The 19,469-nt window shown below is 27.3% G+C and overlaps 1 protein-coding gene across 8 annotated transcripts in view; it reads right to left on the minus strand.

Moving 5' to 3' along the window:
• The window catches only part of LOC145938872 (myelin regulatory factor homolog 1), a 40,895-nt gene that overhangs the window by 12,574 nt on the left and 8,852 nt on the right, over window positions 1-19,469 (minus strand). For 2 of the 8 annotated variants that reach the window (XM_083042715.1, XM_083042716.1), the window contains exons 1-2: window positions 11,918-12,239; window positions 6,441-6,534 (exon numbers count right to left, since the gene is read on the minus strand). The exons of 1 other annotated variant lie outside the window; for it this stretch is intronic. In XM_083042715.1, the coding sequence (XP_082898841.1) occupies window positions 6,441-6,534; window positions 11,918-12,038 (215 nt within the window). In that variant the 5' untranslated portion in view covers window positions 12,039-12,239. Of the gene's footprint in view, window positions 1-6,440; window positions 6,557-11,917; window positions 12,245-19,469 lie in introns of those variants that run through there. 5 more of the 8 variants (XM_083042714.1, XM_083042713.1, XM_083042717.1 and 2 more) reach the window with 5 other exon arrangements.

A 19,469-nucleotide genomic window follows, 5' to 3' on the forward strand; every position in this document is an offset into this window, starting at 1 on the left:
GAGATAAGAAAATACACAAATGGAAGATATAAGTATATATATCTTCTTTAAAGAAAAATCTTCTAAAAAGAAGATATGAGTATATATCTTTTTTAAAAAGAAAGTAAAAAAGCATTTTGGTATAACACATTGTATAGTATACAAGGTTTTTATTAAATAATATTATTCTATATATATATATATATATATATATATATATATATAAAAAGAAGGTATATACTTATATTTTCCTTTACTATACTGTCCACAAAAATTAATTATATAATATTTATATAAAGAAAATATAAGTATATAGCTTCTTTAAAAAGAAGATATATATTTATATATATCTTCATTATATATAAATATTATATAATTAATTTTTGTGGTTAGTATAGTAAAAAAAGATATAAGTATATATCTTCTTCTTGCAGAGTAATGTTAAAAATTAATTATATAATATTTATAAAGAAAGAGATATAAGTATATATATGTATCTCTTCTTTTTCTATAGAAAATGTTATTCGATAAAAACCTTGTATATATACTATACAATTATATCAGCGCCTTTCTATTGATCTTTCGAGAGCTATGCGTGCTGAGAGTGCAATTAAATTTGCAAAACATGAGATATCGTTATCATCTGAATCGTTCGGTATTTCACGGAAAATGACGATTCGTGTTTTGTTCAGCGAGTTGAGAAAATTCGCGGGTGTTTCACTGTACATAATGTACGGTTACTATATTATATTATGCAATTTCCGTGTTGAAGACTCGGCCACACAATTTACATTTTTGTCTGATGAATTTTCCGTGAATTCTTGATTAGAAAATAATTGGAAAACATTCGCTCGATAACAATCCACGCAATCTCTATCGATATCACGTTAAAAAAAAAGAATCATGCAAAATACCCATTCTTTTTTATTACGTAAACCAGTCATTAATTATACTATCGGAGAGTTGGAAATTCTTGAAATTCTTTAAATATAAATTATAGCCAATTATTGTTTTCATTATTATTCTCTCTATATATTATTTTTTTACTTTGATATTTTGGGCATTATTTCACATTTGTTTTCTCCAACTATATAACTGTTATTATATAATTGAAAAAATAAAATAAGCGTTTTTGTAAGCTCCTCTTTCTCTAAGCAACCATTTCATATATAAAATTATTTCGTATTTACGTCATTATAAATTTTCTCCGCTTATCTATCTAACTAATGTTTCTTTAAATAACATATCTGTTGCGGATTGATCACGATGCATGCACGTGTACATATCAAAATATGCGTCTCACACAGAATTGCAAGAATAAGATATATATTATAAAAAGAGACAAAAATAGAAATACTAATAAAAAAGAAAAAAATGTTAAAATATCTAAAATTGTAAAAAATATAACTAATTTATCCATATAAAATGAAAACTGAAATAATTATATAAATATAAAAGTATCTTATCGAAATTCAAATTCTAACATTGCTAGTTGGAAAATTTGTGTTTTCTTGTTAAAAACCGAATTAAACCGAGGTAAAAACGGTCCCCGATAAAATTTTTGTGTTAAATATTTAACACATTCATGTGTTAATTTAACATATTGCTGTTGTGTTAATTGAACTCAAATGTTTTGGCTTGCAGTAATGGGAATCTTCCTAGAATATATGGCCTACCAAAGGTGCATAAAAAAGACTTTCCATTGCGACTTATTGTATCCTCTATTGGCAGTCCTACGTACAATCTAGCGGTATACTTGAGGGACATTATATCTCGGTCTGTTAAGAGGCCTGTTTCACATGTAAGGGATAGCTGGTCGTTTGGAAGAGGCATTAAGAGCGCTAATATTAAAGATAATGAATGCATGATATCCTTGGATGTTAAGTCTTTATACACAAATGTTCCTAAATCCTTGGTTGTTTCGGCAATCAAAGATAGATGGAAAGATATCTCTCAAAATACGATCATTAACCTGAATCAATTTTTGTACGCGTTGGAATTTGTTATTGACTCCACGAGTTTTTCCTTTGAAAATGGTTATTACGAACAAATTTTCGGAATGCCTATGGGGTCCCCTCTCTCTCCGATTCTATCAGACCTGGTTATGGATGATTTGGAGTCATACTGCCGGAATGCACTATCTTTTTCACTGTCGGTTTATTGCAGATATGTGGATGATATTTTCGCTATTGTTCCAAGAAATCAGATAGACAATATTTTATCGCAATTTAATGGCTATCATCCTAGACTACAATTCACTTGCGAGATAGAATCAAATGATTGTATTAATTTTCTGGACATATCCATTATAAGGCAAAATCAGAAATTAACAACTAATTGGTACCGGAAATCTACATTTTCGGGAAGATATATTAACTTTTATTCTAACCATCCTCACAAATACAAAATCAGTACTATTCTTAGCCTCACTGATAGGGCTATTATTCTTTCGGACAGGAAGTTTCATTCACAGAATATTTCGTTGGTCAAACGGATTCTTTCCAATAATTGCTATCCAATTACTTTAATTAACTCAATCATTAATAGAAGACTTAAGTTTTTACAATCTAAGTCATATGATAATTATCCATCGGGGGGAAAAAAATCTTTTGACACATCTAAGGTAATCATTTTTCCATATGTCAAGGGATTAAGTGAAGATATACAGCGATTATTGGGGAAGTGTGGCCTTGAAGTCGTATATACTGTTCCTAACAGACTAGACAAATTAATTAAGAAAGGGAAAGACCAACTTCATCCCTATAAGAGAACTAATGTCGTATATGAGATCTCTTGTAAGAATTGCACTTCCTGTTATATTGGGCAAACCAAACGTCATTTGGAAACGCGCATAAAAGAACATAACTCTAACATCAAAAAACATGAAAGTAATTATTCGGTGATTAGTAAACATAGATCGTCGCTTAATCATGATTTCGATTGGTCTAATGTATCGATCCTACATAATGAAGCTAACTTGAAAAAGAGAGAAATAAGCGAAATGATTTTTATTAAAAAGCAAAAGAATTCTATAAATTCTCAAAGGGACACGGAAAATTTAAATTCAATTTATGACACTATTCTCAAATTATTTTAGTCCCATCCAACGCATTTTTTAATTATATTTTTAATTAAAATTACCTTTAATTATTCAATTTTAATATTACTTTTAATTCTTTCGATACATATCCTATTATGGGTTTATAGAGTCCTTTAGCTTTATTATTGTAATTGTGTTTATTTTTATTTTAATTATTTGACTTTTAATGCTCTCAAAACAATGTCTCTGACTTACTGTTAGTTATACACGTCAAAAATAAACACCATATCTCAGTTTGATACTGACTATGATTCTGTCAATTTTAACTCACATTCTAACATAACATCATGTGCGTATAGGGTTTACCACGTTACATTAAAGAATAGGTATTACTAATTACAATATTACTATTATAAATCAAAAGTGTTATCTAAATGTATTAACGACTCTGTATTGTGATCAATTTTTGTAGCCTGAAGAGGACCCAATTTAGGGTCGAAACGTCGTAATAAAAGAATTATTGCTTTAGCCAGTGTTGGTCAATAAAATACTCTTAACCTTGTTTTCAAATGTTAAGTTATTAAAACAACTGAAAAAATGTAAAAATAACACAATGTGCATCGATTTTTAATTTTACACAGTAAATATGTTCCGTATTATTAATGACAAGAATCAAGAAAACAATCTGTTAAAATTTATAGAAAAAAAATTTTGGTTTTATCTTATAATATAAATGGGGATGATAAAATGTAAAATTAACATTATTTTTAGTTAATTTTACATTAAAACTATGTTAATTTTACACAAAATTTATTTTAAGCTTACTTCAAGTTTGCATTTATTTTATGTTAAAAGATTGACACAATATTCGTGTCGCCATTTAATATATCCATATTATATGTTAAATTAATACAAAAATTTCTGCGGACCGAGACATGTGATATTTGTTAAATTTAACCAAATTCAACTATTTAAACAGGATCGCAAGAATCTTTCAAAATGCAAAATAAAGTGCTGACAATCGAATTATTACCGTAAAAAACAAACATAAATAATAATAATAAAAAATAATATTAAAAATAAATAAGAATAAAATAATAATATTAAAATAGTAATTAAGTAGTAAAATAATATGAAATTTAATCATGTATGTGAAAAACATAAATATTTTAATAAAAAAGATAAATATTTTAAAGTGCAAAATTGATAAATAATAATAAATAGATAAATATAAATAATTCAATATTTTAGCACGCAAAAAATGCGATATACAAGCTTATATATTTTAAAATTTACTAAGTAAACAAGATAACATTTCGTATTCATACTATTCAGAGAGAAATGAGTGACATTTTTTTCGATTAATTCTTTGCTGTTGCGATGATTCGTTTTAATGGACGAGTGTTGGAAGTTGGATTAGCAGGGTTACAACACTGTACAACACTGTGATTCCATCAATTCTGTTCTGTCTGTGTCATTATATCATTACACCTCTGCGGTCGTTATCTGCATAGATATATCTGTATGTGTGAACCAAGTGTATACACGCACGCGCGATTGTGTTTGCACATAAAGAATAGGTCTGGGATGCGTTTCCTGGGTATATATGATTACGTCAGTATATGCAGTTTGGAGTAAGATGTTCTGTGCCTCAAGTAATAAATGAAAAACGGAAAGTCGATTGTATCTTCGTGTATTTGTTTTTTCTTTGTTTTTGAAATTAAGAGATTTTAATTTTAAGTTTCTTGCTTCTCTCTCCCTCTCATTTTTTATTATTTTTTAAGCATTTTTTACTACTTTTTATATTTTATATACACTTAGTATATAATATATATTTAATATATAATATTATAAAATTAGTATATAATATATATTTAATATATAATATATAATATTATAATATTATTAGTATATTTTTTCTAATTTTTTAGATTTTTTAATAAAATCATGTACATTTTCGAAATGTGTTTACATTTCTTTTATATTATCAACAATACATACATAACAAGTACACTTCGAGACACTTCTTATAGGCTTTTCTTCTTCTTAACTTGATCGATTATATCTAAAGAATACTTCAGTTTACAAATAATATAATGATTTATATACATATTTTTTTGACAATAAAAAGATGATCTCTTTTTTTTTGGTTGCATGTTTTGTGTGCATTGCATTGCTTCAAAAATATGTAAAAAAATTAAAATATGTTACAGCAATTCCAGATACAATATGGATATATTATCAAAACACAGTAAAGCTATTCCCATGATAATCTCTCACCGTAGTGACAGAACAGCTTGAATACATAGAGTCAAGATAGAGCAATTTAGGAATTTAGCCTGATACTTGGTTGTGTCGTTCGCAGGAAACGCGTGCTCCTGTTATTGGACGGTAAAACCATATTATCTAAATTCGTTAATTAGCATAACTTGAAAAGGGGCGCCTGTAAGTGTGGAAGTGACATCGTGTGAGGCTGTTTTCGCAGAAATTCTACGCTTCTCATTAAAATTTTTGACTTATTTTTCATCACGGAATATTATTATGAATATTTAATGGATGCGAATTAATTATAACAGCTTGTATATATTCTTTCTTTTAAATATTACATTTTGGATATTATTTTTTCTTTAAAAAAATTGTATTAAATAGAAAAAAAAATTGTTTTCTTGAAGTATATTTATTAATTTAGAAAATGTATCAAATAACATGTAATTTTTATATAAAAATAATCAAATATATTTATTATTCTAATTTTATAAAAATCGAATGTATTGTTTAAAACAAAAAACTAAATTTTATTTTTAAAAACAATTTACTTTATTTAATATATAAAATCACTTATTTTATAAAAGTGTTATTTAAATGTAGAAAATATAAAACTAAAAAGTAATGCTAAAATTTAATGTAATATACATATTTATTTAAAACTTAATATTTTTTGTTACATAGAATAAATAATTCATGATGATAAGAATAAACAATTATTATATCTTCACGAAAAATAAAAATGTAAGAAAATATTTATAATAAATATTTATTTCATAGATATCATTACGGATCGAATTAATGCAAATTTCATAAAAATACAGAGATTTATCGATATAAATTGCTAAATCAGTACCGTATATAGTATTCCCTGAGAAACAACAATTTGAATTTGTGATTATTGCGTTAGCGAGACACGCAGTATTCACGTGTAACAGAGAGACACGCGCTTTGTAGGCGTTAACCATGGCTTCTAAATGTAGTTAAACTCTGTCGCCAGATCGAATACTTTGATGCCCGAGATCGGGTTTCTCGTCCGATCGAGTCTTTTTTCAAGCCAACGCAAGGCGCAACAATGAAATAAAAATAAACAATAATAATAATAATAATAATAATAATAATACCTACATACAAAATTAATGTTCTTTAGACTCACGTTGCAGGTTGTTCACTGTCACTGTTGATAAAGTCCTCCAATTGCGAAAAATCTAGAGCCTCGTTGTCTATACCCCCGACGAAATCACCACGACCTGAAAGAAGATAGGAATTATTCTATATAATTTTTTAAATCATCGTCTTTACATTAAATATACGTAACGTAATGCTACTATTTCTAGTTGTGACAGTCCGTTTCGACAATATCTATTTTCTTTTTATTACCCAAAATATAATATATAATATATGTATAATATATATTATACATATCATATATGTATATAATATATAATATCACATATATAATATTATATATATTAATATATTATATATTATATATGAATATATAATATATTATATATAAAATTATATTATATAATATATTATAAAATGTTATAAAATATAAAATATATTATATATTATATAATATATAATAAATATATAATATATAATATATAATATCTATATATAATGTATAATATATAATATCTATATATAATATATAATATATAATTTGCATATTATATGTATAATAATTTTATGAATAAAATTGTTGTGTCATGCAATGTTTCGCACAGACTGCGTCGTCATTTATTGTGTCATAAGATGCAAAGAGTCTGTATGAGGAAAGCATCTAATCGTATGAGAAAAAGATTTCAGATAAGAATATTGCATATTATCATTCTTGACGATTTTTAGATAGGGAAAGGAGAAAGTCAATTTATGAAATGAATATACAAACAAATTTCATGGATGATTGCGATTTAAAGATGACGCAGTTGAACGAATAGAGCAATAAAAAAATCAATCGTGCAAACAACAACCAAATTTCTTGCCATTATCTCATGTTTTCGTCAAGACATATTTATTTTTACAAGCAATAGAGAGAAAAAATATATATATATATGTATTTATTATATAATTATTTACAATTTTCTCAACCCACAAGAGATGAAAATTGCGCGATATTAAATGAGAAAAAAATTGCTCGCCAAAGTTTAAAAATCGTCGAAACAGTCATTAAGCTGCTTAAGCAAAGTTAAGACTTCTGATCTTGTTTTGAAATGTAAGAACACCAGCATATACATACCCTTGTATATGTTTAAGCGCTTAAGACTACAATCTAAGTGTTGTAATACGTTACTTCCGGTCAAACATTCATAGACGTTCGAGTCGTTGGGAGTCGAGAATATAAGAACACTTTGCAAGTGAATAACGAGATGTAACGACGTGTGTTGTCTCGCCAAATGTATTTTTCCGGTTGAACAATATTATCTAACATTATATGTATTATATGATATGAATTTAAAAATATTTTAAGAATTATTTTTAACTAAAAAATTATATTTTATTAGAGTTATATGAAAAATAATAATAATAGTGGTGGTAGCAGATATAATAGTTTATTCTATTTTGAGAACATTTCTCTAACAATATAAAAATAATAGTAGTACAATAATATGTAAAAAAACTTCGAAAATATAATGATTATATATATTGAATATAATTATATAATAATTTAACCAATTTATTGTCTTCGATTAAAAAAAATAAATAATAAATCACAATACATTAATTAATATTAGAAATTATTATAAGTTAGCGTTAGTATTATATAAGTTATAAAAAACTAATAAAAATAAAAGAACATAATTATCTTCAATAGTGCTCCTCTAATTCGAAGAAACTCGTCTCATTGACTTATTGAAATGCAATAATTTTTTTAGAAGCGATTTCTAAGCATTTTTTTCGCCATTTACCATAATAGAAACTACACAGAGAGAATTTTCTCTTAGAATTTACCCTCAAAATCATGGTAATTTTATGAGAATTTCTCTGATTAATATTTATCACAATAAAAAATAATATCTATCACAATAAAATATAAAGATTAATTTTACTAAAAGTATAATAAAATTTACTAAAAGTATGGTAAAATTAATCAAACATATTTTTCAAATTCTTTCCATACCATATTGTTTCACGAATACCATGATTTTCAGGGTAAATTCTAAGAGAAAATTCTCTCTGTGTATAAATTTTTTGAAAAATTAGGCAAATAATGTCTAAGATGTTCATAGCGCTTAATATATATGAAAAGAATTTGAAGGGTGAGTTACGATGGTAGATGAGTCGTTGCCAGACAAGCTTTTATCGAGGTATCGACCAAACATCGCCCCTTCCCCCCGTGATGGGTGGCTGTTTAAATGTGAATATCACATTGTACCAGATATGCGCCACAGTTATAAATTATCGAGTCAATATATCAATATATGAAAATTAGAATAGTCGATATTATTCTGTGCCTTGTAGAAACGAAATTTTCCAATACGCATACACGTAATTTGCTAAGATGTATATATAAATACCTCATATAAACGAATCAAACGATATTTGCGCACACTCCATATATTTTTTTAGAACAATTTTACACAAAAAAAAATAAAAAAATTACTGCAGAAGGTTATCATCTACATTTGTTCGCACATTAAATTTTGAAAATATATACTTTTGGATTGAAATTGAGATGGAAATTGAATTGAAAGGGAGCAACAATCTGTTATATTTTCATAGAATTGTTATAAAAATATGCAAAAAAAAATACTTATTTTACTCGCAGTGAATTTGAATTAATTATAATATTCGCAACAACACAAAGGAATGTAAATTTCATTGACAACTGTATGTATGCTAATGTCAATTTTCATTCACGTAAGCGATGCATCCGGTTATTGATAAAGCAATAGTATGATAAAATAATTGCGCTTCTATTCCAACCGATCGACTCCCGAATAATAATAATGCAAGTATGCTCGTGTATATATAAGCTATCGGCCTATGTATCGAACGACGATCACTTTCTCCAGCGAGGCAAATAGAAATGCATAGTATATACAGGGTGTCCGGTAATAATCGCTCCATTTCTCAAATAGAGCGAATTAAACCGAATAGAAAAGTCCTCTACCGTTTTGAGATCTTCGTAATAATTAAATGAGATATTAAGGCTCCTTGTCGACCATGTCGGAATCGTGACGTCAGAGGCGAGAAAACACGCTAAAAATTTTTACATGCCATTTCTAAATAAAAACATATTTGCATAAAATAACACTTAAGATCTCTTTAATACACTTCTAAAAAAACGCCGAAAACTATCCTTTTCCCTTTATAATCAATCAACAGCTGTAAAATTTAATATAATGAGGCCCAGTCCGTCTGGTCTTTGCACATGCGCAGTCATTCCGCGCGTCAAAGTCTGATATCTCGATCATTTTACGGTTATTGATTGACTGTCAAGGGAAAAGAATAGTTTTCGGCGTTTTTTAGAAGTGTATTAAAGAGATCTTAAGTGTTATTTTATGGAAATATGTTTTTATTTAGAAATGGCATCTAAGAAATCTCAACGTGTTATTTCTCGCCTCTGACGTCACGATTCCAATATGGCCGCGGTGAGCACCCAGGAGCCTTAACTAAAATAAATCGGGTCTACATGCAAACGAGAGATGGGTCGATTATTACCTGGGCACCTTATATATAAATGCGACACATCTATGAAAATAATTGGCTGGCTTTCATCCTTCATGATAAACATGGCTGAAACGTAATATTAACGCGTATCCGTATTTCGACATATTGTTATGATCGTATCATGAACATGGGGAAGTTAATCGTTGCCCAGTTGTCGATTTCACCCCTGTTAATAGTTAATAGAGTTCATGCAGCTGCCATGAATACGAATCTAACCCCGGGTAGTCCCACCTGAACCCTATAAACGATTAGCAGGGTGCATAGCATTTTTTTTCACGGCTATTAAGAGGCTCTCGAGGGGAGCTCTTGAACAAGTTGTGGACAGGTGTTAAACCGCCGTTCACGTGTGATCACAAACGTATCAATATATAACATCAACACGTAATGACAATCATCATGTAAAATTATGTATTATATTGCAATATGTTTGTTTAAATAATAATGATACGAAACTCGCCGGCATAAACAAATAAACGACGTAACGCGACATTTTTTAATTCACGTGACTGGCACTATTTATCATTTATAGTTTTATATGTATATATACACAATTCTTTTTTATTTAGTATAGTAAATTCTCAATCCAGAACATATATTGGAATATGTTAGAAAAGCTAAGCAAAATAATATAATTAAAAAAATTAAGAATAAAAAGATCTGGAAATTGACTGATTGTAAACGGAATTTTTTATAAAACTTTTAAAATTGTATATATTTTGAAAGTAAAAAATGAAAATTGACATTATGTTGTCCCTTCAATTACTTTAAATTCAATGGCAATTAACGCTATTTGCTTGACATTGATAACTTGTACACACATATAAGATGTTTATAAATATTCTTCTAAAGAATATGATGAAATCAAATTCCGAGATACAAGGAAAAATAGCATTGACGCATTGACTTAATCGAACATAAATATTACACATATCGTATATCTTTAACATATTGTTAAAAAATAAAAATTATTTCCTCGTTTTTTTTATAGGAGGAGATAATAATTGACTCTGACTGAGTTTTTTTTCGTCTTCTCACAGGTAGTAAATTATTGTGATATAATCATAAACTCTATGATCGATTATTTGTATTAATACCGATTTTTCAATATTTTATGCTTTATCGTCCTCCTTCTCTCGCTCTATTTCTGATCTTTTAAAATTAATTGATATATGTTAATCAAGCTCTGTCTTCGCCTAAAGAAAAAAATTCGATAAATATCAATTCTTTTATTTCTTAATATTGTGTGTGAGTAGTTTATATATATTCAGAATATTTTAGACAAATAAACATTAATATTACAAAATAAACAGATTCTTCTCTTGGCAAAAAATGTCATCCAATATCATTCCAAGATATTTACAATTTTTAATGAACGAAATTATGTTAATATAATAAAGACGAATTCTTCGTTTAGAAATGTTAGTATTAATCCTGGAAAAAAGCTGTTTTTGCAAATTTTAAGTAGCATTTTAATCCAATAATAAATGCTCAAAATCGCGGCTGACTTTTATGAAAGTTCTGCATCTTCGCAGAAAGATTTATTGCTATCACCGCGTATAATCTTGCAATTATTTTTTTCAAAAAATAGAAATCTTTAGAATATTAACTTATTTATTATACTAAAAATTACAATATCTCGAAAAACATTGCATTTTTGCAAAAGGAAGTATTAATTTTTATCCTTTCACTTATAACATCCTATAACATGTTTTATCAATTTAGCTTATAGATAATTATTGAAATGAGCTACATAAAAATATTGTTTGTAATATTTATAAAATTTATTTTATAATATTTAAAAAAATATTTAAAATTTATAGAAAATATAAAATCTATATAAAAAATAAAAGAAGTAAATTTCTTCCTTTTTCTCTCCTTTTCTCTGGTGCTTATATAAATTATAACTGATATTTAACATATCTTATATTGTATAAATTATATATTTTATTATACCTGTGACGCTGAGCAGTCGACGAGCGCTCACTTGATTAATAATGTTAACGTCTTCATGATGATTCTCTGGATTTCGTCCGTTTTGATCGTTAGCTTGATGCTGAAGAGCCCAAAATTCCATGGCAACGAAATGTTTTAATCAACTTCGATCACTTTCGGAAGATTGTTCCTTGTGACGTAAGACCGGAATGACACTTCATCGCGCTATAAACTCGTCGCCGCGAATAAGATCGTACGAAATAAATATCATCCCGTTTGCATATAGTTATATATATGCTCAGATACTAATGTGAATCTTTACATTTTGCATAGCACTTTATAAGCTGTGTTTTTCCGATAGATTTATTTCTCGTCACAGATAAGATGAGAATATATCGACGATACTTTGAAATTGTGAAGAGAGAGAGAGAGAGAGAGATAATATAAAATTAGTCGAATTTCTCTCTCTATCTTTATGATTGTATATCGCGAAAATAAAGACGTGGGTTACTCGTGTAATCCTGATTTTTCGGAACAACAAACTACAACAGTCCACGGTAGTTGACGATTTAAGTCTCTTCCATCGGAGAAGGGCTCCAAGAGTGCCTCTATTCCACAATTCCAAGTATAGTGGGGATTTGACCGGAGGGCGGCGCTTATTTCGGACTGAAAGGGGTGGTTATACGCGCGCAACCCCTTTCTTCGAAATATATTATACTATCACATACATAAGACATTGTGATGCAACTTCGAAGACCAATGTTTTCTTACGAGTCGCATACAGAGAGAGAATTTTCTCTTAGAATTTACCCTGAAAATCATGGTAATCGTGAGACTATTGATATGAAAAAAATTTTATGAGAATTTCTCTCTGATTAATATTTATCACTATAAAAATAATAATATCTATCACAATAAAATATAAAATATGTTTGATTAATTTTACTATACTTTTAGTAAAATTAATCAAACATATTTTACATTTTATTGTGATAGATATTATTATTTTTATTATGATAAATATTAATCAGAGAAATTCTATTGTCCCACGATTATCATGATTTTCAGGATAAATTCTAAGAGAAAATTCTCTAAGTGTATCAATGCGCTTCCTCATACGCTATAAATTCAAAATAAAATTCTAATATAAAGCATTATAAAGCATATTATATATACACATATGGGGGTGTCCCATTTTAATTTTCATCCCATTGAGATTTCTCGAAAATTAAGGCTTTCATCGAAAAATTTCATATAGAAATTGTAGGATTTCGAAGGCGACGTCTCGTCCTAAGCATAATCTTAATCCAAGTGGATTTTTCAGATTTCCAGGTCATTATTATACTTGTTTAATGTGTACTTATTTATTTATTAATCAAAAACTAACTCAACACAATATCTCTTTGTAAACGAATTTTAATTTTTATACATTATTCCAAAAAAATTGAATTAAATTATTGTATTAGCTGATGAATTTTATTCACGTAAAATAATAAATTATGACTTTTTAGCGATTTTTCGATACCAATTTTAAATTTTCGAATCGTTTCTTTCTTTCAAATCTAATTGATGCGACACACAAACACATATATTGAAGCATAAAAAGATAAAAATTCCCAATAAGAATTAGTCTTTTTAGGATTCGACTCAGAAAATATTTATTCACTCGAATCATCGTGAATTTCATAATGGATTATGTAAGAAATTTTTAAGCGAATTTTATGACGAAGTAAAATGATGAAAAATATCGAGATTTTATCACATTATATTGAATAGATATAGAAAACAAAGTAATAATCAATGTCAAGTTATGGAAATGCTGTGTTTTCTATTTTTTTAATTATATTATTTTTTATTATTTTATATTATTTTATTTTTCTTTTTTCTTTATTATTATTCGTTTTTTTTTTTATTATTTTCCATCCGCCGAACATATAATTTTTTTCATAATCAATTAACACTAACTTAAACACGTCATACGAACAAAACATTAAAGGGATAATAGATCATCCAATTATTCCATCAGAATTTTTTTGTTGAGAGCACCTGCTGTTCGTACGTCTATCATTCGGGTGCAGCGAGAAAGAGAGAGAGGGGTGGGGGGAGGGGGAGAAAGAAAGAGAGAGAAAGCACGAATCCATTTCTCGTCGCGTGCGTAAATGTTCATGGGTGCGTGTAATCGACACGCATTACAAGTCTACCCACCCGCCCGACTGCGTCTCTCTCTCTCTCTCTCTCTCTCATACATATGTTGTATATCAACCCTCCGTTTATATTACCATTAACGCGGTCGGAGCCAAGCGAACATTCCCAGGCTTGATTTTGAAACCCTTGCAATTGAATGAGAAAGAGCGGCAGTGGCCGATAATATGCAAATGTTTGCTCCTGGTTAAACGATCGTTTACTTATTCATCAGGTTACATTTGTCTTTCGTCATTTCTCGTTTATAAGAGGGATAATCGGCCCTTCGTAAATTTTACAGACTTACAACGCTTCGCGTAAACATCATGTCTGACCGATCACCTTGATCACGAACTTTTTTTAAGTATGTTTTCTTTTGTTCAACTATCATTAATTATATTAAAACTACAGAAATCTGCGATGTCGTGAAAGGGAGAGTAATATAAATAAAAATGATATATATTGTATATTGTTTATGCGTATGTGTGTGTGTGTATATATTACATATATTATTATACATGTAATATATCTTTCCTAATATATGTTAGAAATATCCTAATATATATATTAATATATAATAATTATAAAAAAGATTATTTTAAATAAAGATTACGTATAACAAGAGTAACACAAATTTTCTCTTATAAATATTGGATTATGGTGTAATTGAATTATGTTGTAGTCTATAGAGATCAAAATAAGAGGATATATAAAATCTTTTTATTTATTCTTTTATGGAAGTTTATTAGCAGTAATTATTATTCATTTTAAATATTAGTATGTGTAATAGTAATCTGAAATATTTTTATTATTATTTTATACATTCTTATTTTTCTTAATTTTATCTTTTAAGTTCATGCGCAAATTTTTATCTATTTTTTTCTCTTGTTATAGAATTTGTGAAAGAACTAGTAAAGAATTAGTAAAAAAATTAATAGTAAAAAAGATTATTTTAAATAAAGATTACATACAACAAGAGTAAAACACAAATTTTCTCTTATAAATATTGGATTGTGTTGTAATTGAATTATGTTGTAGTCTATAGAGATCAAAATAAGAGGATATATAAAATCTTTTTATTTATTCTTTTATGGAAGTTTATTAGCAGTAATTATTATTCATTTTAAATATTAGTATGTATAATAGTAATCTGAAATATTTTTATTATTATTTTATACATTCTTATTTTTCTTAATTTTATCTTTTAAGTTCATGCGCAAATTTTTATCTATTTTTTTCTCTTGTTATAGAGTTTGTGAAAGAACTAGTAAAGAATTAGTAAAAAAATTAATAGTAAAAAAGATTATTTTAAATAAAGATTACGTACAACAAGAGTAACACAAATTTTCTCTTATAAATATTGGATTATGGTGTAATTGAATTATGTTGTAGTCTATAGAGATCAAAATAAGAGGATATATAAAATCTTTTTATTTATTCTTTTATGGAAGTTTATTAGCAGTAATTATTATTCATTTTAAATATTAGTATGTGTAATAGTAATCTGAAATATTTTTATTATTATTTTATATATTCTTATTTTTCTTAATTTTATCTTTTAAGTTCATGCGCAAATTTTTATCTATTTTTTTCTCTTGTTATAGAGTTTGTGAAAGAACTAGTAAAGAATTAGTAAAAAAATTAATAGTAAAAAAGATTATTTTAAATAAAGATTACGTACAACAAGAGTAAAACACAAATTTTCTCTTATAAATATTGGATTGTGTTGTAATTGAATTATGTTGTAGTCTATAGAGATCAAAATAAGAGGATATATAAAATCTTTTTATTTATTCTTTTATGGAAGTTTATTAGCAGTAATTATTATTCATTTTAAATATTAGTTTGTGTAATAGTAATCTGAAATATTTTTATTATTATTTTATACATTCTTATTTTTCTTAATTTTATCTTTTAAGTTCATGCGCAAATTTTTATCTATTTTTTTCTCTTGTTATAGAGTTTGTGAAAGAACTAGTAAAGAATTAGTAAAAAAATTAATAGTTACTCGACATATAAAATTTGTAAAATACATACAACAAAAATGTATCAATACGTTGCATATATTATTCTTTTTCTTTATTCAAGCGAAATTTATGTGAAGATGGAAGACCGACGGAAAATTTTCGCAAAGATAATGCAATTCGTAAAATTCGTAAAATATAACGCAATGTTGCTATTTGATACAACACATTAACAAAAAATATTATATAAAAACTTTATATAATTTTATATAAAAAATATAATTTTTCTAATTAAAAAAAAAATAGTTTATTCTTTTACAAACTCTGCAACAAAAGAAAAAAGCAAATTAAATTTAGCATAGTTTAAAAAAAGAAACCTATAAAAGTAAGAGTTTTTTTATCTTCTATTTCAGAAAATAATTTTAATACACGATTAAATTTACAGTAAAATGCTCTTCAATTTTTGTCTCTCTCAAAAATTTTAGAATTAAGAAAAAGAGAAGTGTTTTTTAATTTTTAATTTTCGAAAAATTTAAATATACCATTTTATGTTGTTTTTTGAGCTATAAAACTTTCATAAAACATTTTTTCTATTTCATACTGTTTCGATATTAAAAATAAAAACCAATCCTTTTTAAGAAGACATTTCTCCTTGACGAATATAAGAAAATAAATTAAAAAAATATTTGTCTCTTTTACCTAGACTATAATATAAACTTTTACAAAAATCAAAGGAAGATATCTTCATTAATTTCAAAACAGACATCCTGTGATAGCACAACCTTAGCACAACTTTTGTTCCAAATAGATGAGATAATAAAATTTATAAGATATTATAATCTTGTGTTACAATAAATTATAACATATATTTGTTTTATATATTGTATTATTAAAAGTATATCTATTTATACTGCACAATATATATATATATATATATATATATATATATATATATATGAAATCTCATCCTAAAACAAAATATACAAATACTTCTTTGACTTATCATATATATAAAATTATTATTAATTAAACAGCGTTTACAAATCATGCAAACTTCGTGCGTGCAATTATCACTAGATTCAGTTTCAATGCCAGTACAATGAATGCAATTAATGGCTACTCACCCGATGTAGGTGTCAAAATGATTTATGATTCATAATTGTAGAAGCTAGTAAGGAGAATATAAAAAAAAGAAAAATATAAAATTTCCTTCTTTATAATCAAAGTTTGCGAAAACAATCATCCACTCGATTGTTCGTACAGTAAATTACAGATGTCATTATCACTGTGATTAATATCGTAATTATCGAAGATATCATGTGCGCGTGTAAAAGCCATTTTCGAAGTACTGTTCTTTTGACATTTCCTCGTTCATCGACTCGAGGAAAATTTCAAAGAATTGTAAAATCCAAGATTCAAAATTTATAATTAAGCCGCATTCAGATTTTCCAATCCACGTATATTTAACGATATAGATTTTGCAATAATATTCGTGCTTTTATCAATCTCAGCAATTTTGTTTTTTATTATGCACATAAAAAATAAATATTATATTAGAATAGCGAATATTTTAAATGTATATATGTACACCGAGAGAATTTTCTCTTAAAATTTACCCTTTAAAATTATGAATATTATGAAAATTATGATAATCGTAAGACAATATGGTATGGAAAGAATTTTAAAAATATGTTTGATTAATTTTACTATACTTTCAATAAATTTTACTATACTTTTAGTACAATTAATCAAACATATTTTATATTTTATTGTGATAGATATTATTAATTTTTATTGTGATTAATATTAATCAGAGAAATTCTCATAAAATTATTTCCGTACCATATTGTCCCACACTAGCGGATCCTGACGTCGATAATGGGGGGGGGGGGGGTTTGCAAAATTATATTTTATTTAATATTTTTGGTTTCATGATTAACTTTTATTCCAGCATCAACGACGTCGATAGCTCTTTAATGTTTGTTTTTCTTTACTTATATTTTTTAAACAAATTCAGCAAAACTGTTTTTTTTAATTTCCAAGGGGGGGTTTTAACCCCCTGGTCCCCCCCAGGATCCGCTAGTGTTGTCCCATGATTTTCAGGGTAAATTCTAAGAGAAAATTCTCTCTGTGTATAAACTCTACAAAGTTCCTTTCAATAATAACTCAACATTCAACAATAATTCAACATTCAATAATAAATCAACAAAAACAAAAGCAATTTGTGATCTAATTTTTGATATCGTATATTTCTATAAGTAAACTTCAAAGTAAAATTCTATTCAAGTAAAGTGTTTCTAAAATAAATTGAAAAATGAATTCTGAGTACTCCTATTTTACTCTAGAAATTCGCAAAAAAACTCTTTTTGTAAATCATAGGGTTAAGGCTCCTGGGTGCTCATCGCGGCCATATTGGATTGTGACGTCAGAGGCGAGAAAGCACACGCTGAAGATTCTTAGATGCCATTTTTTAATGAAAAGATATTTCGATTAAACAGCACTTCAGATGGCTTTAGCACACTCTTAAAAAACCCCCGAAAACTATCCTTTTCCCTTTATAATCAATCAACATCTGTAAAATGATCGAGATATCAGACTTTGACATGCGGAATGACTGCGCATGTGCAAAGACCAGACGGACTGGGCTTCATAATATAACATTTTACAGCTGTTGATTGATTATAAAGGGGAAAGGATAGTTTTTGGGGTTTTTTTAAGAGTGTGCTAAAGCCATCTAAAGTGCTGTTTCATCGAAATATTTTTTTATTTCGAAATGGCATCTAAGAAATTTTAGCGTGTGTTTTCTCGCCTCTGACGTCACGATTTCGACATGGTCGGCAAGGAGCCAGGAGCCTTAACTAATATAAAAATTATAAAATGCCGTGACATTTCCTTTAAAAAAATCACCTTTAAAATTTATCGAAAAGTCTATTATTAAAATACCATCTTCCTTGACATATTTCATATAATACGTACATTGACACGTGCGATTATAGTTTGTTTATAGTTTTGGATTGCATATTTGGTAATATATACGAATACTCTGCCACTAGTTCACGATTCGTATAGGTTCAAAAAGTAAGTGTATGTAATTTTGTACCACAGCAGCGAATTATTTAAAGTCTTACTTGAATAATTTGTGTAGTATGAATTGTTACGTTAGCCACACCTGTATAACTTTCACCCGACGTGTTAATAGTTTGCGCGTGAACAAAAACTTGCTTTGATACTGATTTATTTGATCGAATTCAGGAGAATCCACAGTCTTTTCAGTCTTTTCAGAGATTTTCCAATTTGTAATTTCAAAAAAATAAATATAATATTTACTATCAATATGCAAAAATGATAGGTTCGCGTCGGGAATTCTTGCGTGTGGCTGTGCGTTTAATCCAAATGCCTGACCTTATCCATACATCGCTCAACCATGA

The sequence above is a fragment of the Prenolepis imparis genome, unplaced genomic scaffold, assembly GCF_030444845.1.
Source record: "Prenolepis imparis isolate NDT839.2.m4 unplaced genomic scaffold, iyPreImpa1.0 SCAF_7, whole genome shotgun sequence".
Classification (NCBI taxonomy): domain Eukaryota; kingdom Metazoa; phylum Arthropoda; class Insecta; order Hymenoptera; family Formicidae; genus Prenolepis; species Prenolepis imparis.